General features: G+C 33.6%; 3 protein-coding genes across 3 annotated transcripts; 2 read left to right on the top strand and 1 right to left on the bottom strand.

Annotated features, from left to right (window-relative positions):
* Positions 1-4,631: 4,631 nt before the first annotated feature.
* LOC140184271 (uncharacterized) lies at positions 4,632-8,080 on the bottom strand. The gene is made up of 3 exons (XM_072234610.1): positions 7,990-8,080; positions 6,726-7,864; positions 4,632-4,706 (listed from the first exon to the last, which is right to left on the bottom strand). Exons 1-3 carry the CDS (start codon positions 8,078-8,080, stop codon positions 4,632-4,634), a joined length of 1,305 nt encoding a protein of 434 aa, XP_072090711.1.
* Positions 8,081-11,929: 3,849 nt separating this feature from the next.
* Positions 11,930-15,709, top strand: LOC112744782 (WD repeat-containing protein VIP3-like). The gene is made up of 2 exons (XM_072234017.1): positions 11,930-12,471; positions 14,906-15,709. Exons 1-2 carry the CDS (start codon positions 12,133-12,135, stop codon positions 15,518-15,520), a joined length of 954 nt encoding a protein of 317 aa, XP_072090118.1. The 5' UTR covers positions 11,930-12,132; the 3' UTR covers positions 15,521-15,709.
* An 853-nt stretch (positions 15,710-16,562) lies between these two features.
* Positions 16,563-25,653, top strand: LOC112744783 (importin beta-like SAD2). Its single transcript, XM_072234015.1, has 22 exons — positions 16,563-17,327; positions 17,780-17,915; positions 18,005-18,092; positions 18,246-18,395; positions 18,691-18,853; positions 19,112-19,296; positions 19,379-19,552; positions 19,959-20,104; positions 20,195-20,318; positions 20,392-20,572; positions 21,180-21,339; positions 21,430-21,471; positions 21,548-21,666; positions 21,959-22,157; positions 22,410-22,541; positions 23,067-23,170; positions 23,293-23,472; positions 23,734-23,873; positions 24,005-24,144; positions 24,281-24,441; positions 24,695-24,821; positions 24,907-25,653. The coding sequence occupies exons 1-22, from the start codon at positions 17,238-17,240 to the stop codon at positions 25,065-25,067; spliced, it is 3,102 nt and encodes a 1,033-aa protein (XP_072090116.1). The 5' UTR covers positions 16,563-17,237; the 3' UTR covers positions 25,068-25,653.
* Positions 25,654-26,492: the final 839 nt, after the last annotated feature.

Genomic DNA, 26,492 nt, shown 5'->3' on the forward strand with positions numbered 1-26,492 from the left:
ATTATAGTAATTTTTTATATAAAATAAATAAATTTAAATCGGTTTAAGATTTGATTCACCATCTTTTCGATCAAATTAATTTGTCTGGCCTAATTTTGACAAAAATAACACAGTTTAATCGATCATATATATTAAATTTTAATTACTAAAAAATATTTTAAAAAAAAGACGTTTTAAATGCCTTTAGCTGAGTAGCTCCCTTGAATTGTAGAGACTAAAAATCTATTAAAGTGCAAATTTTATTGATATTAGAGATCCAAGTTCACTGCAGTTTTAGAATAAACTTTTATCTCAATATTTGTAAAGCTAAGATTCAAAACCAAGAAGGATATCTCAAATTTCAGTTTTGAGTGACCATGCATAAATCAATGTTGATACCGAAACAAACAATAAATATGGCCGTACAGTCTTTACAATTCTATCGCAAGGTACTTTTCTATTCTTAGTGATTGTAATTTAGCTTGATAAAATTTTATACAAAATAATGCTAATATATCTGCTTTTTCTCAAAGACATTAACTTTCTTTTTAATTAAAGAGAATGCAATTTGGGTAAAGTGATAATTTTAGGCTAAGAAGAGAGTTGTTTTATGAATTTTATTTTCTTTACGGGTTTTGTCATTCTCAAAAATAAACTTGTTCTTATAACACTATAGAGCACTCATTGTATTGGAGAAAAAGAGCAGCCAAAGAACCTCTTTAAGGGAGGAATGAAGAGACAAATTTGCTGTTAGATAGAATCATAAAGGATTGATGAAAAAGTTGTTTGATCTTAATATATAGACACACTAGTATAGGTCTATTGTTTGTTTATTGAGTTTATAAATAATATATATTAGGGATAAGTATGTTTTTGGTCCCTAAAGTAGGGGCAAAAAATTTATTTCGTCCCTCGGCTTTTTTTCGCAACAAAAAGGTCCCTTAGGTTCCGGTTTGTTTTAAAATCGTCCCTCTGACAATTTTACCCCTGTAGTTGTTGGATTTCGTTACGACCGTTTATTAACGGATATGGGAAACGTTAATTAATATAAATAAATAATAATATAAGGATTAAATCAAGAAAGTGAATGAAAATGAGGTGCAGGGAGGGAGGAATAACGACGAGAGTTGCTGCTGAAGGTCGACGGCTAGGGTTTAGGAGTCAGTGGCGTCCATGGCTTCCCAGAGCTCAAGAGCCTCACGTTTTCGTTCAGATGCAAAGGAGTTGCTCTGTGGCCATGGTGAGAGGCCGGTTTTGCGAACTTCGTCGACGAATGATAACCCTGGACGAAGATTTTGGGGTTGTGTATACTATGAGGTAAAGTGTTCTTCCTATTTTGCTATTGTGGGTATGAGAATTTGAGATTTCTTCATATGTTTCTGTGGCTTGTACTAGGTTCAGGATGGGTGTGATTTCTTCAGATGGGCAGATCCGGAACCTGGAGCTGTTCAGAAAGAGGTTGAATTTGCAAGAAATAGGAGAAAGATAACGAAATTAAAGGCAAGATTGAAGGAGTTGGAGACGAAGCTTTGGGTTGTGGCTGCTCTATGTTTTGCTGGGTGGGTGGGGTTTCTGTTCTTATTCCTGCAGAATCATTACAACTTGAAGCAGCCGAATGGAATGCACTTAGGTTATAGATGATTTGGTAGGGAATGTTATGAGGTTTACTGTGTTGTGTGGGTAGAGTTTGAGGGTATTCTCTGATGTTACAGTGGTTTAGGTTTGTAGCAACTTTGAAAGTGTTTGAACTAATGAAGAAAAGTGTTGTGTAATGTTGCCCAAATTGTCACCTTCTTTGATAGTGGACCTGTTTTATTTTGTAATGTAAAAGTAGTTTATGAGCAAAGCAGAAAAGCATTCAATAGAAGATCTGGAAATTCAGTAATTAGTAATGGAATATTTCATTTGATGACTAGTTAAAACATACATAAATATTTTGTCTTTGGATCCACATGCCTAGTACCAAAAAACAGAGAAGCAACACTGCAAGTGTCCTCAGGCACTTAATACCAAAATACAGTACTCAAACCAATGTAACTAAGGTAAAGTTCTTAATGTAAATATCCAATACCAAAATTAAAAACACTTTTTGCAAAACATTAACACAAGAGTCACAGAAAATTTCACACTCAAATCCTAAAGATTTCCCCACTAAGATGGGGTAACTTGGCCATCAACCTCAGCTTCTGCATGGGTAGATGAGGTGCACTGCATTGAATGACAGAAAAGGGCCTCTTCCTCACAGATGGCTGGCTAGGAGGCTGTTTGTTGCTGGTGGAGGTTGCAGAAGATGCAGCCTTGTTCTTGGGCTGGGCCAAGATGTTGGGCTGAGTGGAAGCTTTCTTGGGCTTAGTGGAAGCTTTCTTGGGCTGAGGTGCTTCTGTGGTGGGCCGGGCTTCACGTTTCTTGGGCCTTGTGGGGGTTTTCCTGGTATGAGATGCTGGCAGATTGGATGGTGATGGTGTAGTAGTCCTCTTTCTCCCTCCCCAAGCTGTCTGACCAGGTGCCAGCTTAGCTGCATTCTTCTTAGCTCTGTTGGTTGAACTTTGGGCCTACAATAGTTATGTAAATCATATAGAAAGTAACTCACATATCATATAGTAGTAAACTTATATAGTTGGCAATCATGATGCTAGTTGAACCCTAGAATAGCATATCACAAACCCTCTTACCCTCTTCTTAGGAAGGCTGCAGCCGCTTTTCTTGTGTCCAACTCCACCACAGTTGAAGCATCTTTGGACTTCTCCCCTCCGTGACATATGAGTCTGGCTTCTAATGTCTTCATCTGCAGCCCCTATTTTCCTCTTCTTCACCGGTCTGTGGCTTGGCCTCCTGTAAGGAGGTGGGATGACATCATCATATTGAGTCCTCTCCCATAGCTCCGGGTCGTTTACAGGGTGTATCACCGCCTCGTAGCACCTGATGTAAGCCTCCTTCTTGTAGCATTCATCCACATATGACTCCAAATTAAGGCCCTTGAAGGTGATGCAGCTGATGGCATGAGGACAAGGAATCCCACTAAGTTGCCAATTCCTGCAAGAACATTCACCAGCTGCCAGATCCACAACATACTTATCTAGACCACTCATAACCTCGTATTGGCTAGCAGATGACCAGTAAGGCCTCCAGTCCCTAGCTAAGCTTGCCTGTTTCTCTAATTTCTTACTAATCATTTGCATAATGTTTCCTGGATAATTAAGAACCCTTTCCCTATTTGCAGCCCATCTAGTCATCATGTAAATCCTAATATCCTCTAACATGCTCACAATTGGTTTCTCTCTTGCTTCTACTAACACATAATTGAAACTCTCACTCATATTATTAACAAGACTGTCACATTTAGATAGGAAGGTAAACCTGGATCTTGACCAGAACCTTGGTGGAATGCCATTGCCTTGGTAATGGTCAAGTTCCATTTTTGTGAGCCTTTGCAACTAGCTCCTTCACCTTGATCTTTGGGTTGGATTCAACTTTCTTCTTAAACTGGGTACCCAACCATTTGCTGTGCATAATCTCAACCCGGTGTGTCTGCATGCAGGTATGTTGGAGATTCATGCTTCTTAGTTGCCAAGTGGACTCCTCACCCACCCTGTGTGCATATAACCAAAATGGGCAGCCTTTCTGACAAACAGCTCGGACCCTCACCAAGTCGCACTTGCTGAATTTAATGTTTCTAGCTGTGTTGACTGCATAGGCCGCCACTGTGTCCTTGAACTCCTGCCGAGATTCATACAATGTGCCAACCTTCCATTGGTACTTTCCCATTTCCTTTTGTGTCTTATGCACTGGAAACCTCTGCCCCCCTCCTCAGCATGATCCTCCCCATCATCATCACCCATCCCTACTCCTGCAATTACATGATCCTGCTCCAATTCATCACTGTCAACTGCATCATCATCATCCAAATCACTTGTAACAACTTTTTTGCCCTTCTCCACATTGCAGTCCTTCGGCACAGCATTATCTTCACCAAATCCACTTTCATAGTCGTACACCTCATCACTGTCAGTGAAGTGGATGTCTTCCACACTGTTTTCCTCTTCATCAGATGGCAAGTATGTTGGGTCATCACTGTCTTCGCCACTGCTAGCATCATCACCATCCGCCTCATCTCCCTCTTGGCCTAATTCCACTCCACCATCCTTATTATCGCACTCTTGTTGATCTGCAACCCTAGCTCCATCACTGTTATCTACATTGCCTTCGAACAACACTAAATCCATACCACCACCTAAGGGTTTCTCATTCTGGCCACCAACCGTTTGTCCCCCCACGTCCAGAAAACCCACCTCCGGAAATCCCTCGGCATCCTCAACCTCATGCACCACAAACAGATCAACAAAGCCTCTCCTCCCTGCTATGGTACACATTTCAATTGCCTCTGTGTCACCTACCAATAGCCTCAAATGACGCTCATAATCATCCTCAGTTGGGTCTATGTACCATAACGCTGAAATGTTGGATTTCAGGAATCCAAGGTGTCTCAGTTCCTCGTATGCCTCAAACACACTCCACCGATTGCCATCAATGTCCTCCACAACTGTAGATTGACCCTTCAAGTACCTCAGCACACCATTATCATATCCAAATAACCCACCATGGTGCACCCGCATGTTGAACAGCGCCATCTCCTTCCCGAAAAACCCTATTAATCAACACAGGGAGTTACTCAACCAACTATGAACAACAACAACTACAATCAGTTCAAACCCTACCCTTCCACACACCTTCGCACAATCCACATTAAGAAACGAGAAATTACATTCACATAATGCTTACCTTGCCGAGGGATTTTTGTTGGAACGAAGCCAAGTTAACAAACCACGAAGTTTTCCGGCAACCTCTCTCAAGCTACCAACGCCGGACGTCGCAGGAAGGCCTTCCAAGGGTTTCGCACAATCGTTTCACACAAACGTTTCACTCTCTACTCCTATTCTCAGTCGAAGCGTTGCTTGGGAAAGGAAATTTGATCTCGCGTGAAGTAATACCAATCAACAAGGGCATTTTCGTATTAAAAAATTATTTTTGGGGGCAAAGGACGTTTTTAAAACAAATCGGAATCTAAGGGACCTTTTTGTTGCGAAAAAAAGTCGAGGGACGAAATAAATTTTTGGCCCCTACTTTAGGGACCAAAATCATACTTATCCCTATATATTATTATTTATTAAAATAAAAAATATTTTAAATATTTATATAATTAAAAGAAAATATTAAACACAGTTAAAAAAATATTTTATATTTTAATATCAATAAAAAATTAAAATATTATTGTAATTTATCTAAAAAATACTTTATATTTTATATATATGTCGTATTCTGTGTCTTATAAAATTTTAAAATTTATATGTCTGTGTGTCTCGTATTGTATCGTATCCGGTGTCAATATCCATACTTCATAGGTCATTTTAATATAAATGTGAATTCTGTGTACGATTGTGTATGCTGGTGTCAAACAAAATAAAAATTTTATGTATATTTATATGGAAAAGTATAGATAGACAATGAAAATACTAAACAATGTGAACAATAGATATATCGGATGTTCATTTCATTAGGTGTACGAATAGTTATTCTAATATTAAGATTTAGATAAGTAATTTAAAGATGTAGTGTATTTTTATTTGATTGATAATTATTCACATTATTAAAAAAAATTATTGATTACTAACATAACCCTATTTATATTTGTGTATTGTACCGTTTTTGTGTTTCTGTCTATTGCTGGTTAAGACAGCAAATAAACGGAGTCTAATAAAGGTCATCGTGTGACATGGGAGGCCAAAAAAATTTGTTGGTGTTTATCTTTTAATTATTCATTAATTTTAAATTTATTATCTTTCTTTTAAAAATAAAAGAAGTGTTGAATTATTTAATTCATTTGTCAAATTATACTTGTGCAATATTTTATTACAAAAACTAGTTGATTAATTGGTACTTTTATAATCCGTTTTTTATATATAATTTAGAAAATAATTAATATGTATAATATTAAATAAGATGATAAGTTTTTAAGATGGTTAATACGCGATTTTGTATTTAAGTTCTAATAATTTATGATAAATGTGTATTTAAGCTTATAACATGTGAAATTTATATAATATACAAGTTTAATCACCCGTGCCATGCACGTGATAAAATTAAAATTATAATTTTAAGTTGTTATGTTAAATTTCATTTTAATTATAATAATTTAATTAATAAAAAAATAACTTGTATGCATTGTTTTTCTTTTTTTAATATAGTATTAATTGTATTAACTATAAAATAGTTATTTAATCTACTTTTTTCAATAAATCAGGCATATATACTCAATATGACCATAAATAATCTAGTAATACTTAAATCTACCAACAAAATTTTATATGTTGGTTTAATGTGAAGTAAGAAAATATCAAAATCAGCTCAAAATGAAGAACAAATTAATAGAGAATCCTAATGCAGAAAGTTTTGTAATAAACAATAAATAATTTAAACCTACTGAATAACAATTCAATGCTATCTTTTGATACCTGCAAAATATATACATGAAACAATACCGTATCAATGTTTGTATATAAAATTATAAAATTTTAATGATAATTTTAATATTTTCAAACTATTAATGTATAATAAGAATTCATCTATTAGTTCCTAGAATTTCTAAATTTTTTTAAGTGATAGTAATAAATTTTAATAAATAAATAGATTTAGTAAGACATTTTGTTATTACCTTTTTATTATAGGCTCTTAAAAACTTCTCTATATACCACATTCATCATGCAGTTATCTTCCAAGTGTCCATGATCTTGCAACAACACTCGCAGATCATCTTTACTCGTTACCCTTGATAACGTAACATACAATTGACCATGGATGAAAACTGGCCTTGGAAGTTTCAATAGAGTTTGTCCATGGGACTTATTTATTATCATTGCAAATGACATGATAATTGGGAATTGTCTTCTTTGAAACCTGACCGGCAATGTTTCATTATTTGGAATTAGATTCACTCTTGGGATAAGAACAATACTTCTAACTTTGTTACCAGTTAAAGTCTTGCATTCTATCACATGGTTTCCCATTCTTCTAACTTGCATCCTCGTTCCATTGCACAAACCATTAGTTTGGTCTATATTCCGTAGCAACATAACAGGAACGCCAACCTTCAGAACCAACTTGTGTGGTGGTAGACCTGAACAATTTATTCCATTTAGAATCTCCGGCGAGAAAGCATCTAACTCAAGTTCCATATTTCCCTCTTCAGCACACACAGAGTTTGAACTTAAGTAGACTATTTCTTGTCCAGGTAGCCCTGCAATCATCTTGTTGTTGACATCAGTGACACAAAAATCCAAAGTTGGTGCAAGAATTGCTCTATCCTTGAAATAAATTTCAACGGATAAATTGGATAACATATTTGGATACACGAAATCAATGAGGTCATCCAAAACTGTCTCAGAGTTCTTAATCAAAATGTCAGATGGTATATAAACGATCGATTCACCATCTGTTGTATCACCAGCCAAACCATCACCAATTTTGAGTAGCCATTCTGCAAAATTTCTGAGTTCTTGTATATTGTTGTTTTCACCTAGTGACAATCTCGTGTTTTTTGTAAGCTTCAAAACCTTACAGTTATGCCACAAATATGAAGAATTAATAGAAGACTGAATTATATCTTGCCTTGAGTCTCTGAGAATTACAGGTAAAATTTGTCTAAAATCTCCTCCGAGAACAACAACCTTACCTCCAAATGGCAAATGAGCATTATACGAATCTGAGCACCTTAAGATGTCTCTGAGGCATTTATCTAAAGCTTCGTAATAATACTTACTTATCATTGGAGCTTCATCCCATGTGATTAATTTGGCCTTAGCTTGGATATTAACCTTGCAAGAGGACTTCCCTGTTTAATGCTACACAAAGAATCCTCATTTATGGCAAAAGGAATTTTAAACCTTGAATGTGCAGTTCTTCCATTAGGCAACAAAAATGCAGCAATTCCACTCGAAACAACATTTAAAACTATACCTCCTTTAGACCTAATTGAGCATGATATAGTTGACCATAAAAATATTTTTCCACAACCACCTTGACCGTACAAGAAGAAAAATCCACCCATATTACCGCTAACAGCACTAATTATTTGATCGTATGCAAATTTCTGCTCATTAGTTAGCCTTTTTAAATACCCACTTAGTTCATTCGCAAGAGTATTAACGTCAAAATAATTGAAATAATTGACTATTACGACTTATATATATATATATATATACTAATTACAAACGATATGAATTTTTAATGAAAATACTTGATACTAATAAAAAAAATTATATAAATAGAAATTATTTAATTTCAATTTCAATTTCATATAACAAAACAGTAGTTTTCAAAAATTATGGAATCTTTTTTTGACATATATATTATGCCATACGTATAAATTATACGGGTTATTATATAAATTCATATATATGCATAACAAAACAGTTTAATATTATATATTTTCTACATTAATTATATGTCAATATTTTAAAAAAGAGATAAAAGAAGAGATATATAAATATGTATAATATTATTGCTATATATGAAGCAGTTTTATATTGCTTTAATTATAGAGACTTACTATAATTATATAAAATTTAATTTGAGAAAATAATTTCCCTTGTCATAAATAATATACTAAAACTGTTAGTATATTATCTTCTTTATGATTAATTGAATTTATTAATGATTTTCCCGTATAAATCGTTATTACTCAATTTTTAATAATTACTTAATATACAAAATTTGAAATTGGAAATTGTTATTACTAATTCAATTAACTGGTTAATTGAGTAATAATTGTCAAATTATTAAGGTACAAAATCATTGATTTACTCAATTGATTTTCATATATTATTTATATTTCAAGTAATAATTTAAAATTATATTATTTACCCAGTTAATAATACTATTATTAAAAATTATATTTTGCATTGATTTTTAAATCAATTATTAAATAATTATTTTGTTAAGATAATTGTTTATAAATTATTTCAAATTATATTTTGTTAAGATATAATTATTTAGATTATTACTCATAACACGGGTATAATTTTATTTTATACCAATTAATCAATTATAATTATATGACACGGGTGTAATTTCAATTTTATCTACGGATTATTTTTCGTAATAATATACAACATATTATTTACCGTGATAATTTAATTTGATTGATTTCTAATTATTTACGTACATAAATGATTAAAATATATAACATAAATATCGTAATTATTATAATTCTATGATATAATTATAATTAACATATTTTATCATAATTAAATATTGATTTGATATAATTATAATGAAAATACTTTCCCAAAATAATATAATCTACTATTATTCATCCAGTAATTATTTGGAAATAAACCTTAATATATTTTTTACATCTCCACTATGAAAAATAACTACTTAGATATACCAAATAATATGTAACATATTACTACTTGTATAAGTTAAGGCACAAAGACAGGATTTAATTAAGGTGATTAAAACTTTCACCAAATAGAATATGACCTCAATCGAATAAAAAAAGGTACTCGATTTTGCATTAATTAGCTAGTCGAAGAAATAACATACTCATTCATTATTCATGTTTCATTATATTTTTTAAATAATATATAGAAAACATATATCTTGTGTATAAAAATGTGACTATTAGTAATTTTATTAATAAACCTTTTTTTAAACTATTACTAATTTCAATTTTAATAGAAAATATGAGAAAATAATTTCGCTTGCCATAAATAATATACTAAAACTGTTAGTATATTATCTTCTATATGGTTAATTGAATTTATCAATGATTTTCCTGTGTAAATCGTTATTACCCAGTTTTTAATAACTACTTAATATACAAAATTTGAAATTGGAAATTGTTATTACTAATTCAATTAACTGGTTAATTAAATAATAATTATCAAATTATTAAGGTGCAAAATCATTGATTTACTCAATAGATTTTCATATATTATTTATATTTCAAGTAATAATTTAAAATTATATTATTTACCCAGTTAATAATACTATTATTAATAATTATTTTTTGCATTGATTTTTAAATCAATTATTAAATAATTATTTTTGTTAAGATAATTGTTTATAAATTATTTTAAATTATATTTTGTTAAGATATAATTATTTAGATTATTACTCATGGCACGGGTATAATTTCATTTTATACCAATTAATCAATTATAATTATATGACACGGGTGTAATTTCAATTTTATCCACCGATTATTGGTAAATAAATTTTATTCCAATTATAAATAAAATATGTTTTTATTGACAAATAAATTGTCTTTAGGTCAACGATTTAATATATGTGTAGGTTCATTTTTTGTCAAATATAATGAAAATACAAATAAAGAAATAAAGGATAAAAATAAAGTTAATAATATCTTACACTACTTTATTTTATTAAATTATTTAAAAATAGCACATCCCCAAAAAATAATCGTAATATATAAATTGAGACAATAATTTAAAATTCTATAATTATAATTTAATCAAATACTAATAGTAAAACCAAATTACCTAAACAATATTGAACCTATTCTAATCCTTATTCACGTATAGTATAGAATCATTCTTGTAACAACAACCAACTGAAATAACATCGTAAGTTTTAATATTTAGAATTCGTGCAAAATCAGACCATCCTCTTGTTAGATAAGTTTCATCATCCGCTATCCATGCAATGCGGCAAGGTATAGAATTGCCACACCGAGAAACCAAACTAACTTTTATTTCCCTCAATGGCATTGCATACATGCAAAAGAAAGTTGGTAATTTCTGAAAAAAATTAAAATATGTTAAAAAATTATTCTAATAATGAACATCTTAAACTAAGAAAATTTAAATATATTACCAATCGTTGAAATTGCATATCTGAATTTGTCATGAATTTAGCAAAACTGAACGCTTACATCCTTCGGTAAAGTAGAGACTATTGCCTCTTCTTTGAACGCTTACATCCATGTAGTTGGAACCCGAATCAGTGAAGACAACTCGATGAGGTATTTTATGAATGTGATGCATTGTAAATAATTGTGGCAAAAGACAATCGAACTGGAACATTAGACGATAAGAATAACTTAGAGTAACAACAAATAAAAAATTATCAAAAGAATAATATAATAGAACGAGTATATAAAAAAATATTATAAAAAATTATAAATTGTACCTTAAAAGGATCGGATCAACTTCAATAAAAAACGAAGAATACATTCTTATTCTATGAAGTAGTAAAAAAAATACTACATATAAAATTATGAATTGACTCTCAAATTTAGATTCATGTACCACACGAAAACACTATATATAGACTTTAGTAAAACAAAAATAAATGTGTAAATTATCTATTATTAAGGTAATTTTTTAATAATGCATTAAATTTTGATTTGATACAATTATAATGAAGATATGTTTCTAAATTAGTATAATTATATATTATTCATTAAATATTAATTATAATATAATTATATTAAAGATATTTTTTATAAAATAATTTAAAAAAATTATTTGATATACGTGAATTGGGTAACAAATATTTATTATTATTATTATTACTATTATTGATATTATTATTATCATTAAAATTATTAAAAGTATTTTTAATTGATAATTGATAAGTAGTTTAATAGTGTATTAAATATTGATTTGATATAATTATAATGAGGATATGTTGCCAAATTAGTATTATTATATATTATTTATTTAGTATTAATTATAATATAATTACAATAAAATAATTTAGAATAGAAAAAAAATTTATTCGTTTTGGAGGGAAAACGGAGGCATGAGAGATCGACACGTCACCTTTAGTAGTTGGGGGAAAACCCAGTTTTAGTATATTAAGTAGATATTTCTCATTTTGGTTTCGTTTCTCAAATTTTTATAAATGATTTTATTTTTATTGGGCTAGTGTATTACAAAGAAACAAAACAACACACTATTGGTAAAGTCCATTATCACAAAAAAAAAAACCATATGTAGGTATACCAGGGTTGAAATCAAAATCACTCCGAGGGTGAGCTAAGCTACCTAAGCAAGTTAGGTTGAAGAAGAGAAGTTGCACTTCACAAAACTCACTTCTCCGCAACACTTTTTCACTTTTGGCTTTCCTAAGATGAAACTGGCGGGGATCAAATCGGTAGAGAACGCTCACGATGATTCCATTTGGGCTGCCACGTGGCTCCCCTCAACCGCCTCCCGACCGCCGCTTCTCCTCACTGGCTCTCTGGACGAGACTGTCAGGATGTGGCGCTCTGACGAGCTCGTTCTTGAGCGCAGCAACACGTGTCACTGCCTTGGTGTAGCCTCAGTTGCCGCTCACCCCCTCGGCTCCATCGCCGCCTCCTCTTCGCTAGATAGCTTCGTTAGGGTCTTTGATGTTGATTCCAATGCCACAATTGCTACTCTCGAGGCTCCTCCTTCTGAAGTCTGGCAAATGCGCTTCGACCCTAAGGTTAATTGTTTATTCTCACGTTGCGATTATTTTCCATTTTTTCTATTCGTTTATACCAGAGCATAAACATAAATCAACCCAAAAATTTTGAGTTCTTCATAACTTAGAGTTTTATTAAATAAAATTTCATAGGGTGATTTGGAATTTAAAATTAAAGGAGGTACTTTATTTATTAAATAAAGTGCATGAACAATGGCATATGACCAAAAATAATTAGGGAGATTTGACTGAAACATAAGAGTCTCAACGGAACTAAGTTGGTGAATTATACTTTAGAAGAAAAGAAATATGTAAGGTAAATTCTAGACCATTATCTGAAGGTATACTTTTGACTTTGGAGTTAAATTGTGTTTCAATCAAGGCAATGAAATTTTTAACATGTTGTGAATCGAGTTTTGCTTGAAAGGACCTCATATGTCTAAATGCAATAACTCAAAAATGGTATTAGCTCTATTAAAGCTTTGAGAAAATGGCAATTTTATTTGCTTTGAAATATGATATACATCACAAGTTTCTATATGGTGTGAGGAAATAAAAGGAACCTGTCTAGGTAAAATATTAAGTCATTGTGTGAAAATGCCACAAATTGGAAGGTATGATAGGTGAAGTTTGTAAGGAGTTTATTTTGTGAAGTGTAGAAGATGGACCATTATGTAGAGCTTGCTTAAGATATATAACCCTGATGAGAAAAGGTAAGTTCACAGTGAAGTTTGTGTGTAATTTTAGAAATGGAAATTAAATTGAAATTAAAATGTGGTAGGTAGAAAACATCATGAATAATTAATGAAGAAGAGAATTTGACCACCCCTTTGTGAGCAATAACATGTGAACCATTAGGCATGTAAACAATGATAGGTTTAATAGGATAATATGATGAAAACCATGATAAATTGGAAGCCAGTACAAATCCACACTGGTGTAGGGAAGAACTAGCGGCATTGGAGTTGAACCAAACATAGTCTCTGGTTGATTTATGCTTGTGCTCTGATCGCTTATTCAAAAATTGAAGCTTGTAGATGTTGGTTGAGCTATATATAGTGACTGGTGTGACTATGAAAATGCAATAGCTGATGATTATGCAAATTTAATGGCTGGTTCTATTCGTGTTAGCTAGCTTTGCTTGATCATGCAGTTTTGTTGTGGGAATGATCTATTCCGACATTTACATTTACTTTTTTATTTTTTTGGATTAATGAGAGACATATTCTTTGTTGAAAGGGGAATACCTATCTGCTAATCAGAATTCCGGTTGCTTGCTGCATGATGAACATATTTGTTGAAACAATAAACAGGGAATATTTGCATTCTTATATATGTATGCATCGTTTTTCTTTCTGGAGGAAGTTTTTTTGCTTCCCACATGTAGCCTTGTTCTAACGTCTCTTACGGGGATGGTCTTAGTAAGACCAAAACAAGTAGAAACCATGATAGTGGACTTATGGTCAGCCATGCTTATTGAAAACATTATTTTTTTCTTTCGAGTTGGCTGAGGATCGGATAACTAGGTTCGTCCTTTTCCCTTATCCTTGGTGTTTATCACTGGTGTGAGTATATTGTTGTCACCATAATTTTTGTTATTGTGAAAGCCATGTTATAGTTTGACAGATTAAGCACATGCGTTGATTGAGTTTCCTTTGTCCCTTTTGTGTTTCTTGTGTAGTTGCATTAGCAATTTTTCATGCTTAAAACCTACGTTACTTATACAATATACTTGTTTGTTTACCTTTTCAAGAATTTTGTATTTGTCTTTTATCCTGATTAAAGGTCAGTTTGTACAGTGTTTCTTTCCTTTACATATGTAATATGTAATTCACTTTTTGTTTTCTTTACCTTTTCTTCTTCCCTAAGTCAAGTATCCTATTCATAGATACGAGATTATTGTATTGATCATTTCAAAATTATTTTCTAATTATTTCAATGTTTGATTCTATATAAACATTCTTCAGTGTTCTAAGTAAATATTTTCTAGCTCTTCCTTATCACCTTTATGCCTTGAATTTTGTGAGTCCATATACTTGGCATTTATCATTTTAGTATGTTGTTTCTTTTATCTTTCTCCTTTACTTATGGTGATCCGGTACACCTTAAAAATTGAGATTGAAAATTTTCAGGTATACCGTATATGTGAAATTTTGTACTGAAAAGAACACATTTATGAAGCTTTCACCCACAGTTGAAACTTATTATATCTCAATTCTGTTGGTTATTTATTCAAATTAGTACTTTGTTCTGTGGACCCGCTGTTAACTTGTGCCCATTTATGGAATCTGTTTGTCAGTTAGTGTATGCGCGCACTATAACAGAAATTTCTGTTGCCCTGAAGCCTTGCAATAGCAGTAAATAAAATTGACCATTTTGTTGTGAACAGATTATTTTGTACATTTTAACTATATATGTAGTAGTTATTCAATTGGCAAAAAATCTTTTTCTTCAGGGTGCTGTTTTAGCCGTTGCTGGTGGAGGTAGTGCGTCGGTCAAGCTTTGGGACACTAACACATGGGAACTCGTTGCTACTTTATCAATTCCTCGTCCAGAAGGATCCAAACCCACGGACAAAAGTGGCAGTAAGAAGTTTGTCCTATCAGTTGCTTGGAGCCCTGATGGCAAGCGGCTCGCTTGTGGCTCAATGGATGGCACGATTTCTGTCTTTGATGTTCAGCGTGGCAAATTTTTACACCACCTTGAGGGTCACTACATGCCAGTACGGTCTCTTGTTTATTCTCCTTACGATCCAAGGCTACTATTTACAGCCTCAGACGACACTAATGTCCACATGTATGATGCTGAGGGGAAAGCTTTAGTTGGCAACATGTCGGGTCATGCTAGCTGGGTATTGTGTGTTGATGTGAGCCCAGACGGGGCTGCCATTGCTACAGGTTCGAGCGATAAAACTGTAAGACTATGGGATCTTGCCATGAGGGCGTCCGTGCAGACAATGAGCAACCATACAGATCAAGTGTGGGGAGTAGCATTTAGACCGGATGGACGAGGTGGTCGCCTTGCTAGTGTATCGGATGATAAGAGCGTATCCTTGTACGATTACTCCTGAATTAAACATGTACTTTTACTTTCTGTGGAACCCTGGTAAGTGGTAACTTCTTAGTGCATTATTTACGGCAAACTGACTTGAACAAAATGCATGGTTGTAAATGTTGTATCCGTATTTGATTGAGTATCCTTGTTCCCTGATTTGTTCCTCGTTGCGATCAAGCATTAAATTTATATTGCCATTTTCTAATTTATCCTTAGCAATGGGAGTGGTCCTATCAGACCTAACCAAATTTGTCATGAAACAAAATCTTGGTCTAAGATTATTCTAGTGTTGCTTTATGCTTTGTTCCTATAACTGCATTTTTATTATTTTATCTCTTTCACACTCTTTTGTTACTTATATATGTTGTACAATTTATACATTTAAGGAAGTTCATCTTTTCTTTTCCAATCAAATCACACCACTAAGCACTAACTTAAAAAAATGCCGTTAAGTTTTAATGGAGATATGTACTATCAAAGTCAGTCTACTCGTATCTTATTACTCTAAAATATATATAGGATCCATATCTGCGCAAATTATTTTTGACATTGGGGTGGAAATGATATTTTTTAGGATTATGGATAATAAGGGTGTTATTCTCAAATGTGGAATTTTTTTATTTAAAATGTGAAAATTGGACCCTCCGATTTGTTTGGGAATAAAAATCGGACCATCTGATTTATAAAGAACAAAAAGTTAGACCTCCGATTTGTAATTTTTTTTAAAAAAAAATCATAACAAACAAATCAGACTCTCTGATTTGATATTTAAAAAATTTAAAAAATCAAGTTACAAAGTAATGGATAGGTCCGATTACTGATTCGCATATCAAAATAAAACACATGCACACACCAATAGAATTGAATAGCACATATTTATCTTCCATAATAAAAATTTTTAGTCTCTATATCTGTCAAAATTTACTAATAGTAAATGTCAATGTTAGCTTTTAATGATTAAATCACTATGTTCAAATTACTCTCTTTGTCAAAATAAATAAATAAATGAAAAATTGTCTCCAAATACATTAAGTAAGCGCCAACGAGACAAAGTAAAAAGGGAATCCGGAATAAAAAAATGGGAAGCGGTAGATGCTGCAGTACGTGAATTAGGTGAAGTTGGCAGCCAAAACCCATAAAAGCAGCACCTTCCATCCAAACAGTGAAAAAGCCCAATGTACTTACCAAACAAACAGAAACAAAGAAGTTACCACCACTGACCTTACTCCCCTACATCAACGCCCTATACGACGTCGTTTAACTCATTCCAACGTAAAACCCCATTACCGTACGGTTTTAACGTATTCCTTGATCCAAACAGAGAAGATAACCAACCAGCTAGACAGAGAAGTGAAGAGTGTGTGCGTGGGGTATATGGGGAATTATAGTGATTTTTTAAACTACGACGAAGAATCGAAGAATGGTTAAAAACCCGTAAAAGCGTAAACCCTAGTTGTTTAAATAGCCTCCAGCTTTCTCCACCTTCGTCTTCGCTCTCTCTCCAACTCTCTCTCTCTTCTCTCTCTCTCTCTCTCACTTCGGAAACTGCACACACACAGAGGGAGGAAGACAGAGAAATAACACGCACGCTCGCAAAAACTCTCTGTTCGATTCGTCGTTGTTCTCTCTAAACCCTAGAGAACGCGCTTCCTAGGGTTTAGATTCCTTATCTGTTCTGAAAATTTTGAAGTTTGGCAGCTCTGATCGGAGTTTATTTGATCGAGGTGGTTGATATGGATCTTCCTAGTCTCGCTGTTGTGCTCCAAGCTGCTCTGAGTCCGAATCCCAATGAACGTAAAGCAGCTGAGCAGAGTTTGGATCAGGTTTGAGCTTATTCAATTTCTGATTGTTAAATTTAGATGCTGATCGGTATTGAGATTGGGATTGAATGGGGTATGGGTTTATTGATCATTTTGTTGAACTTTTGAATTGCTTGGGCGATTTGGATAGTAATTAGACTTTGTAAGCTTGTGCTATTTGCAAAGTAACTAGATTTTGAAACGAAATTTGATTTTGTCGTTGGATGTTGGTAGTGGTGTCAATTTTGTGTTGCAGCATAGCTTGCGAATTTTAATTTGATAAGTATTTCATTGGAGTGAAGTGTTTAGGAATAATGGGCACAGTGAAAAGAAAAGGATAATTCAGCTTTATGGTTGGTTTAGGTGTCAATCTCACTTATTATAGCTTGTGAATATTTTGGTGTGGATGGTAATTGAATCTAATAGTATTCAACTTAAATGAGTTTTCTAAGTTATATTATATATGTCTTCTACAGTTCCAGTTTGCGCCTCAGCATCTGGTGAGGTTGTTGCAAATCATTGTTGACAACAACTGTGATATGGGTGTACGTCAAGTTGCTAGCATTCATTTCAAGAACTTTATTGCGAAGAATTGGTCCCCTCTTGAATCTGGTATGCCTTTATATTGCTTCTAGAATACTAGTTAGACAGTGGATCCTTTGTTTGATTGCTGATTGCACACCATTTCTTGTTTGAATTAGATGCCCCAGAGAAGATATTGCAAAGTGACAAAGATTTAGTGAGGGATCACGTCCTTGTGTTTGTGACTCAGGTTCCTCCTCTATTGAGGTACTATTTTGTGGCTGGTTCGTGTTTTATACCAACATGTTCTTTATTTTGATTCAATTTGGTTGATGCCACATGTATCGTAACTTGCTGGAAGATAATAATAACATAGTTGTTTCCATGTTACTTGTGTTCTTTGTCTACTTTTATTTGTAGGGTGCAACTTGGTGAGTGCTTGAAAACAATTATACATTCTGATTATCCTGAGCAGTGGCCCCATCTTCTCGACTGGGTGAAGCACAATCTTCAGGATCAACAAGTCTATGGTGCCTTATTTGTGCTGCGGATTCTTGCCAGGAAATACGAGTAAGTAGCTGTTATATCACTCAATTTTTTTTTGGCGTGCCCTTTTCTTTCTGATCCACGAGTTCCTATTTATGTTGTAATTGTAGATTGGAAAAAGAAAAGCAAAATTATATTGAACTACCAACCTCCTCTTTCATATCTTATGATTATTTAATTTTATCATTTAAAATCTTGATGAGTATTAATTAGAATCTTGGAAGGTTTATGTTTCCGTTTATTTCATTTTCTTTTCCCTTTTCATATTGTTTTTGCTTATAATATGCTGGTTCTATAAATTATGTGATTTTGTTTTCAGGTTTAAGTCAGATGAGGAGAGGACACCAGTTTATCGCATCGTTGATGAAACATTTCCTCACCTTCTCAATATATTTAATAAGCTTGTCCAGATTGCCAATCCATCGCTTGAAGTGGCAGATTTAATCAAACTCATATGTAAAATATTCTGGTCATCAATATATGTAAGTTTTCTTTTATGTATTTCTTAACTGAAAGGTTTATTATAGCCATAGATAAGAGCCTCCTGTTCTCAATTATGGAGCTGAGTTTATGACATGAACAAATAAAATGCCAACTTTATGTTAATGCTTGTTTAGTTTTGATAATCTTTGCCAGAATCTCAATTTTTTCTGTGAAACTTTATTTGGTGTTTTTCTTCTGCTTGTTTATGTAATTTACTATTGCAATTCTTAGATTGTAGTCATATATATATTTTGCAGTTGGAGATTCCAAAGTTACTGTTTGATCAAAATATATTCAATGCTTGGATGGTACTGTTTTTAAATGTATTGGAGAGACCTGTCCCAGTGGAAGGCCAACCTACGGATCCTGAGCTTAGAAAATCATGGGGTTGGTGGAAGGTCAAGAAATGGACAGTTCACATCCTTAATAGGCTCTACACTCGGTATGTTTGATTTATCAAATTTAAATTGATAAGTTGCTGTGAGCATTGTTGTTAGGTTGAATATTTTATTACGTTGTTACAGATTTGGAGACCTGAAGCTTCAAAATCCGGAGAATAGAGCATTTGCACAAATGTTTCAAAAGCATTTTGCAGGACAGATTTTGGAGTGTCACTTAAATTTATTAAATGTTATTCGCGTTGGTGGCTATTTACCCGACAGAGTTATCAACTTAATCCTTCAATATCTAAGCAACAGGTAATTTTATGGTTTTTGTTGTAATTTTGTATATTTGAACTACATAGCTTCCTTCCATTCATTATGGTGCCCCTTTGTTCCCCTTGCTTTAGGAAATCGTAGAAGATACACAGCTTTCCCAACATAGTTTCTAGAAAAAATATAAATACTAATCCGTTCATTTATAGTTATTCTTGTTACTAGTCTGTTACAGATGTTAGCTATGAATGACTTTTAAGCACATAGTTGAATTTTACATCTGATGGTACATCTATATTGTTTGTAATTACCAAATTTCCAATTAGACCCTGGAATATCTTTATGTTATTTGATAAGTTATGAATCCTTAAAATTTACAAGTAGTTAAATTGTTAATTTGCCCCAATAATTTGGAATTTACCCTTTCTCAATTTTTTATTGTATGCAGTATTTCAAGGAACAACATGTATACTCTGCTACAGCCTAGGCTTGATATCCTCCTTTTTGAAATAGTCTTCCCTCTTATGTGCTTTAATGATAATGATCAAAAGCTTTGGGATGAAGATCCACATGAATATGTGAGGAAAGGCTATGGTAAGTACCATTATTGGTTGAACATGTAAACAATGTTTTAACATTTTGTAATTGGAGTGAGATTGCTTATGTCTTGGCTTTCTCTTGTAGACATTATTGAAGATCTGTACAGTCCGAGGACTGCGTCCATGGATTTTGTGAGTGAGTTAGTGAGAAAACGTGGGAAAGAAAATCTTCATAAGTTCATTCAGTTCATTGTGGAGATTTTCAGAAGGTAAATGTCTGATTTATTGTTAGTAAATTAAAGATTACAGTTGGTTGCAATATTTATGTTCTTATTCTGGTAGGTATGATGAAGCTCCTGTAGAATACAAGCCATATAGACAAAAAGATGGTGCCCTTCTTGCCATTGGGGCACTCTGTGACAAATTGAAGCAAACTGAACCGTACAAATCTGAACTTGAGCGTATGTTAGTTCAACATGTTTTCCCTGAGTTTGACAGTACTCAAGGGCACCTTAGGGCCAAGGTATACTGTCCTATTATCTTACACCTCCCTTTCTTTCTTTTACTCCTTTGTTTAGAAGCAATAAGGACGTCTTAAAATAAAATAGAGGAAATTTGTAAGTCATGAATGGAAAATTAGGGTATGAATGAATGATTAAGACTGCCTCTTATGGGGGAGGAAGGTGGTACTGTTTGGTTCAATAGCGAACCACTAGTCCATAAAGAAAAAAGTGGCGTTACTAAATTATCCAAAATTCAGAAAATGAGCTTAAAACGATGAAAGTTTATATATTGACGACGTTCATCCCAAAAATATTATTCTCTCCTGCTATGAGTTATACCTTGCATTGCTCTACAAGTTGGGAGTATTGCAAAATGTGGGGTCCATTCAAGTACAGAACATAAATGCAGGGAAATAGTGGAATTACCAATTACATAATCTTTTGAAATTTCAATTTTCTTCCTGTTGGCTTTACTATAAGTTAAACAAATTATTTGTTTGCAGTTCCATATTTTAGTTTAATTTTGTGTAAGCTAATTTGAATTTGGGTTAAAGATGATGATCATGAAATTTTAATTTCTCAATTCTTAATAATTTTTGGTGCACTTTATTTTGCATTGGAAAACAGGCTGCATGGGTTGCAGGACAGTATGCCCATATTAACTTCTCAGATCAGAACAATTTCCGAAAAGCATTGCACTGTGTTGTATCCAAAATCCGAGATTCTGAACTTCCTGTTCGAGTTGATTCAGTATTTGCTTTGCGATCATTCATTGAAGCTTGCAAAGGTGGTACCTTTTTTTTCCTTTTTGGTTTCAGTACTTCTCTCTATGTGGTTGATATTATTTATTCTTAATGTCTTTTCTGTGTTGTTGCAGATTTGAATGAAATCCGTCCTATTCTTCCTCAGCTCCTTGATGGTATATGTCTGGAAATTTTATCTTCAATACTAATTTGTCTTACTGAACAGGCAGGGCTGAATTGAATTTTTTACAGAATTTTTCAAACTGATGGATGAGGTTGAGAATGAGGACCTTGTATTTACTTTGGAGACAATTGTGGACAAATTTGGGGAAGAAATGGCACCATATGCTCTTGGGCTGTGCCAAAATTTGGTAATTTTTTTTTCAGTTGATTCTATAAACATTTACTTGAAGGGGAGCCTTGGAGCAACGGTTTGAGTTGTCTCCGAGGTCACAGGTTCAAGCCGTGAAAACAGCCACTGATGTAATTATCAGGTTAGGTTGTCTACATTACACCCATTGGGTGCGGCCGTTCCCGGACCCTGCGTTATCCCGGAATGCTTGTGCACTGGGCTGCTTCTATAAACATTTACTTGATTTTGATAGCTAGGAATTTTATGTTGAATAACAATTGTGTCTTTTATTTTTTATCCTTTTTCAACAGGCAGCTGCATTTTGGAAGTGCATGAATTCTGCAGAAGCTGATGAAGAAGCCGACGATCCAGGTGCTCTAGCTGCTGTTGGCTGTTTGCGTGCCATAAGCACAATCCTCGAGTCAGTGAGCAGGCTTCCTCACCTTTTTGTTCAAATTGAGCCAACTTTGCTTCCCATAATGCGTAGAATGTTAACAACTGATGGTCAAGGTACATGCCCCCTCATTTGATACAACTTTCTATCTTACTGTTGAATCTTGATGTAAATTTTATGCTATGTTCCCCTTCCTCAAGCCTTTATATTCGTCGTTTTAGAATTATTATATATGTAATGAGTTCCAATTAAAAGGTGAAGTTACAAACATGCTTGTTTAATTTGCACACTGTTTATAGTTTACAAATCAAACTTACTTTGCTTGAATGCTCATGCTTGTATCCATTGTCATCTGTCCATGCCTGCAGAGGTTTTTGAGGAAGTTTTGGAGATTGTATCGTATATGACCTTCTTCTCTCCAACAATATCATTGGATATGTGGAGTCTTTGGCCATTGATGATGGAAGCACTTGCAGATTGGGCAATCGACTTCTTTCCAAGTATGTTAGCACTTCATTAGCTATCCACTCACTTTCATGCGCATATTTTTGATAATATGTGGATTACTTATTGCTTTAATGGTGTACTAAAAGCTGGAGATAGTTGGTGTATCGCACTAAACCTGAAGATAAATTCGTTTTTTTCCCCTTTGATAAAAGAAGTATAATCAAGAAAAGATAGATGATACAAGAAGATGGGAGGCAGGAGATCCTCCATGAAGAAGATAAATATTCTTATTATCTGATTAGAAAATTAGGTCATCATCATTTGATAAAGAAAATAGCTAAAACCATAACATAAGCTTTTTTCTGCTTAAATGAGATGAGTTTTACATTATATAACTTTCAATTGGTACATTAACCCTGTGCCTGTACTGGTCCAAGTACATTTGGTGTAGGTTCAAATTATGTGCTCATTCTTTGGGGGAAGGGGGTATTTGTGCATATAGGTTGCCTTGTTAGATATTTTTCATTGTTTTCCATAACTTCTAATTTTGATACATATTAACCTCTAAACCTTTGCAGATATTTTGGTTCCTTTGGACAACTATATTTCAAGAGGAACTGCTCATTTCCTTACTTGTAAAGAACCTGACTATCAACAGAGTCTGTGGAATATGATTTCATCTGTGAGTTATTTTCTCATTATTGCTTGAGTTATTACCTTCTATGGTGCAATTTGGTTGTTCAAAATGGTGGTTATTATTTTTGCTCTTACTAATGTTGTCACAATTCATATTTCATGTTGCAGATCATGGCAGACAAAAATATGGAGGACAATGATATTGTGCCAGCTCCAAAACTTATTGAAGTTGTCTTCCAGAACTGCAGAGGACAGGTGGATCATTGGGTTGAGCCATATCTTAGAATCACAGTTGAACGTTTGCATCGAACCGAGAAATCGTATTTGAAATGTCTTCTCATACAAGTGGTAAGGGGTTGCCGATAAAATTAGCTTCTGTTACCGTAGCTAGATTTTCTGGGCCCATTTTTCTCTTGCTAAAAGTTAAAAAAACTTATTCTTGACAGAATAATTATGGTTTTTACTTTTCCGATATGTTTTGAAATTCCAACCTAGATGTATTTTTGATTGACCACAGATTCAGTTAATCTAGTATAATTTTTTCAAGCTTATGTAAGGTTGTCCGGGGCTAAAGATATAATAATTCCCTCTAAGAGCTAGTTTTTCCAGATTGCAGATGCTCTTTACTACAATGCAGCACTTACCCTCAGCATATTGCAAAAGTTAGGTGTTGCAACTGAAGTGTTCACTCTCTGGTTTCATTTGTTGCAACAAGTCAAGAAGAGTGGTGTACGCACTAATTTCAAAAGGTTTGTTCTTTTCTTACCCATTCTTTAGCCCTTATTCTAGCTTTACTTGGCTGTTTCAAACAAACAGGAGAAGCTGTTTTCTGTGATAATTTGAAGGTCTTACTTGTCATAAATTGATAATCTTTATGCAGGGAACATGAGAAGAAAGTTTGCTGTCTTGGTCTTACATCTTTACTGGCACTCCCAGCCGATCAATTGCCTGGCGAGGCTTTAGGCAGAGTGTTCCGTGCCACACTTGAACTTCTAGTTGCCTACAAGGAACAAGTTGCAGGTATCTATGTTTGCCCTTCTGTTGACGAGATGTCGCATCTTGTATTCATTAAGGGCAGTTGATTTCTCTGTTTTTCTTGGCCGTATAACATTTGTGTAACCTATGTTGTGCCTAACATTCAGTCTAACTCATGCAGAAGCTATAAAAGAGGAAGAAGCTGAAGATGATGATGATATGGATGGTTTTCAAACAGATGACGAAGATGAGGATGTCAATGGTTCTGACAAGGAAATGGGAGTTGATGCTGAGGATGGGGATGAAGCTGACAGTATGACCCTTAGAAAGTTGGCTGAGCAGGTGAGGTTATACCTAAATAACATTTGCATTCATATGTAAAATTTGAATCTAATATAGAATACTAGATTTATCAATTCCACCAACATAATATGGCAAGTTCCAGTTGACCAGTTGTATTGTCTTAACAGGTCCACTTTTCAAAAATAGGGCCTGACCATTCATATTTATAGTTTTCTGGACGGTGTTGTGTTGCTTTTTTTTTTTTTTAAATATATATATTTTTATTTTTTTCCTTTATGTCTGTTGCCCATAGGCAAAGTCATTCCGACCCAATGATGAGGATGATGATGATTCTGATGACGACTATAGTGATGATGAGGAGTTACAGTCCCCAATTGATGAGGTGGATCCTTTTGTTTTATTTGTGGATACAGTCAAAGGTAATCTTGAAATTGGTTACATTTGTTATATACAACAACATTTATTTTTGCTGTTGTCTGACATGCCCTCATATAACTCTTGTAGCTATACAATCATCAGACCCCTCCAGGTTCGAGAACCTTACCCGCACACTCGAGTTCAATTATCAAGCTCTCGCCAACGGCGTTGCCCAACATGCTGAGCAGAGAAGAGCAGAGATTGAGAAGGAAAAGTTGGAGAAGTTATCAGCTGCAACAGCCTCTTAAGCATCTGAATGTACATTAATAGTGTTGTTCCATTCTCTTTTGGGGTTTTCTCTCAGGTTTTCAGTTTTCGACCCATTCTTTAGTAGGATCACAGGGGTTGCCTATTTATTTGAGGCGTTTGCTAGCTCTGGTCGCAAATTAGGCTTTGGGCCTCAAAGAATTTGCAGTTTTGAAGCGGCCAGAGCTTTTGTTCCCCGTTGACTGGGAAGGATGTTGCTTTCAAACAACCGTGGGAGTTGACACTTTCTCCAGGTCATGTCAAATCTATTGGTTTTGGTGCTTTTGGGGGGGGCATTCTTTTGGTGGAATGTGCCCATTCAATGGAAATGAGTTATGTAATATTTGTTGCCTGTCACATAGATGGGGAATGTATTAGGGTCGCCAATTTGCCGAATTGGTAAAATTTTTTGGTGAAGGGTGGTATTAAGAAAATTTTGTTTTTTCGTAAAGAAGCCTTTTCTTTGTCATAATTTTTCGGTCATCAGATGAGTTATACAAGCCTCTTAAGGGTGGTTGGATCAATGCAGGTTGTAAAACATTTATGATCAATTCTTCATTTGTGTAATATGTTGTGGGAAAAAAATCAGCTCGATTTTTGTGTTTTTCGATCACTGTCCCTTGCAAATTGCAATGGAGAAAGAATGAAAGATTACACTGGCAGTACAAAATACCTAAAATAATGACATTACGGTATTGCCTCATTTAAGTTCGATTAATTCTTTAAATTGTTGTCTTAATTCGCTCATTTCCAATTCTCTGAGCCTTGATCACAGGTGCCCCTGTTAAGAGAAGAACAATGTTAATGTACCGGAAAAGAAAAATAAAGTGCTTCTGGTGTTTCCATTTCATGGATAAAGAGATGCATATAAATCTTAGTGGGTTGGCGCTTGCTTTTACAAAAAGCATCACGTTTGTGTTGTCACGTTGTCACACTCGATCAAATCGGATTCTCTCTTACTCAGTTACGATTACAATTACCTAAAATGTTTCAAGTATGAATTCAGTTAAATTCATCCTAAAAATTTGGATTCTCTCTTACCCAATTTCGATTAAAAGTACGTAAAATGTTTCAAAATATTTTGTTAAATTCATCCTAAAATACTATAACTTCAGTATAGGATTGAGTTTCTCTAAAATAAAGGAGTTGATAAAATGATAAAATAAGAGAATAATCATTTTTAAATTAGGATAATGAAATTTACATATAATAGGAGTTACAGATTTAATGGTGATAATTCATTATTTTATTACTCTATTTAACTATAATTTTTTGATAATCCTGTTTAATTAATAATATTTTATTTAATCACATAATTTTAATGTTATGAACTTATGATGATAGTAGTATTCAATTAGGAAGATTACCGTAGAATTTCAGCACTACCAAAAAAAAAAACTTCCTAAACATTTAGTGGTTGACAAAAA

The sequence above is a fragment of the Arachis hypogaea genome, chromosome 4, assembly GCF_003086295.3.
Source record: "Arachis hypogaea cultivar Tifrunner chromosome 4, arahy.Tifrunner.gnm2.J5K5, whole genome shotgun sequence".
Lineage (NCBI taxonomy): Eukaryota > Viridiplantae > Streptophyta > Magnoliopsida > Fabales > Fabaceae > Arachis > Arachis hypogaea.

What these genes read in the sequence shown, in the direction of transcription:
- LOC140184271 (XM_072234610.1), bottom strand. Translation starts at nt 8,080, where the DNA reads ATGGGTGGATTTTTCTTCTTGTACGGTCAAGGTGGTTGTGGAAAAATA. An exon ending in CTCAATTAGGTCTAAAGGAG is followed by an intron (nt 7,865 to 7,989) that starts GTATAGTTTTAA and finishes AGCATTAAACAG; the next exon opens with GGAAGTCCTCTTGCAAGGTT. An exon ending in ATAACTGCATGATGAATGTG is followed by an intron (nt 4,707 to 6,725) that starts GTATATAGAGAA and finishes GATTGTGCGAAG; the next exon opens with GTGTGTGGAAGGGTAGGGTT.
- LOC112744782 (XM_072234017.1), top strand. Translation starts at nt 12,133, where the DNA reads ATGAAACTGGCGGGGATCAAATCGGTAGAGAACGCTCACGATGATTCC. An exon ending in AAATGCGCTTCGACCCTAAG is followed by an intron (nt 12,472 to 14,905) that starts GTTAATTGTTTA and finishes CTTTTTCTTCAG; the next exon opens with GGTGCTGTTTTAGCCGTTGC.
- LOC112744783 (XM_072234015.1), top strand. Translation starts at nt 17,238, where the DNA reads ATGGATCTTCCTAGTCTCGCTGTTGTGCTCCAAGCTGCTCTGAGTCCG. An exon ending in ATTCATTGAAGCTTGCAAAG is followed by an intron (nt 21,340 to 21,429) that starts GTGGTACCTTTT and finishes GTGTTGTTGCAG; the next exon opens with ATTTGAATGAAATCCGTCCT. An exon ending in CTACAAGGAACAAGTTGCAG is followed by an intron (nt 24,145 to 24,280) that starts GTATCTATGTTT and finishes TAACTCATGCAG; the next exon opens with AAGCTATAAAAGAGGAAGAA.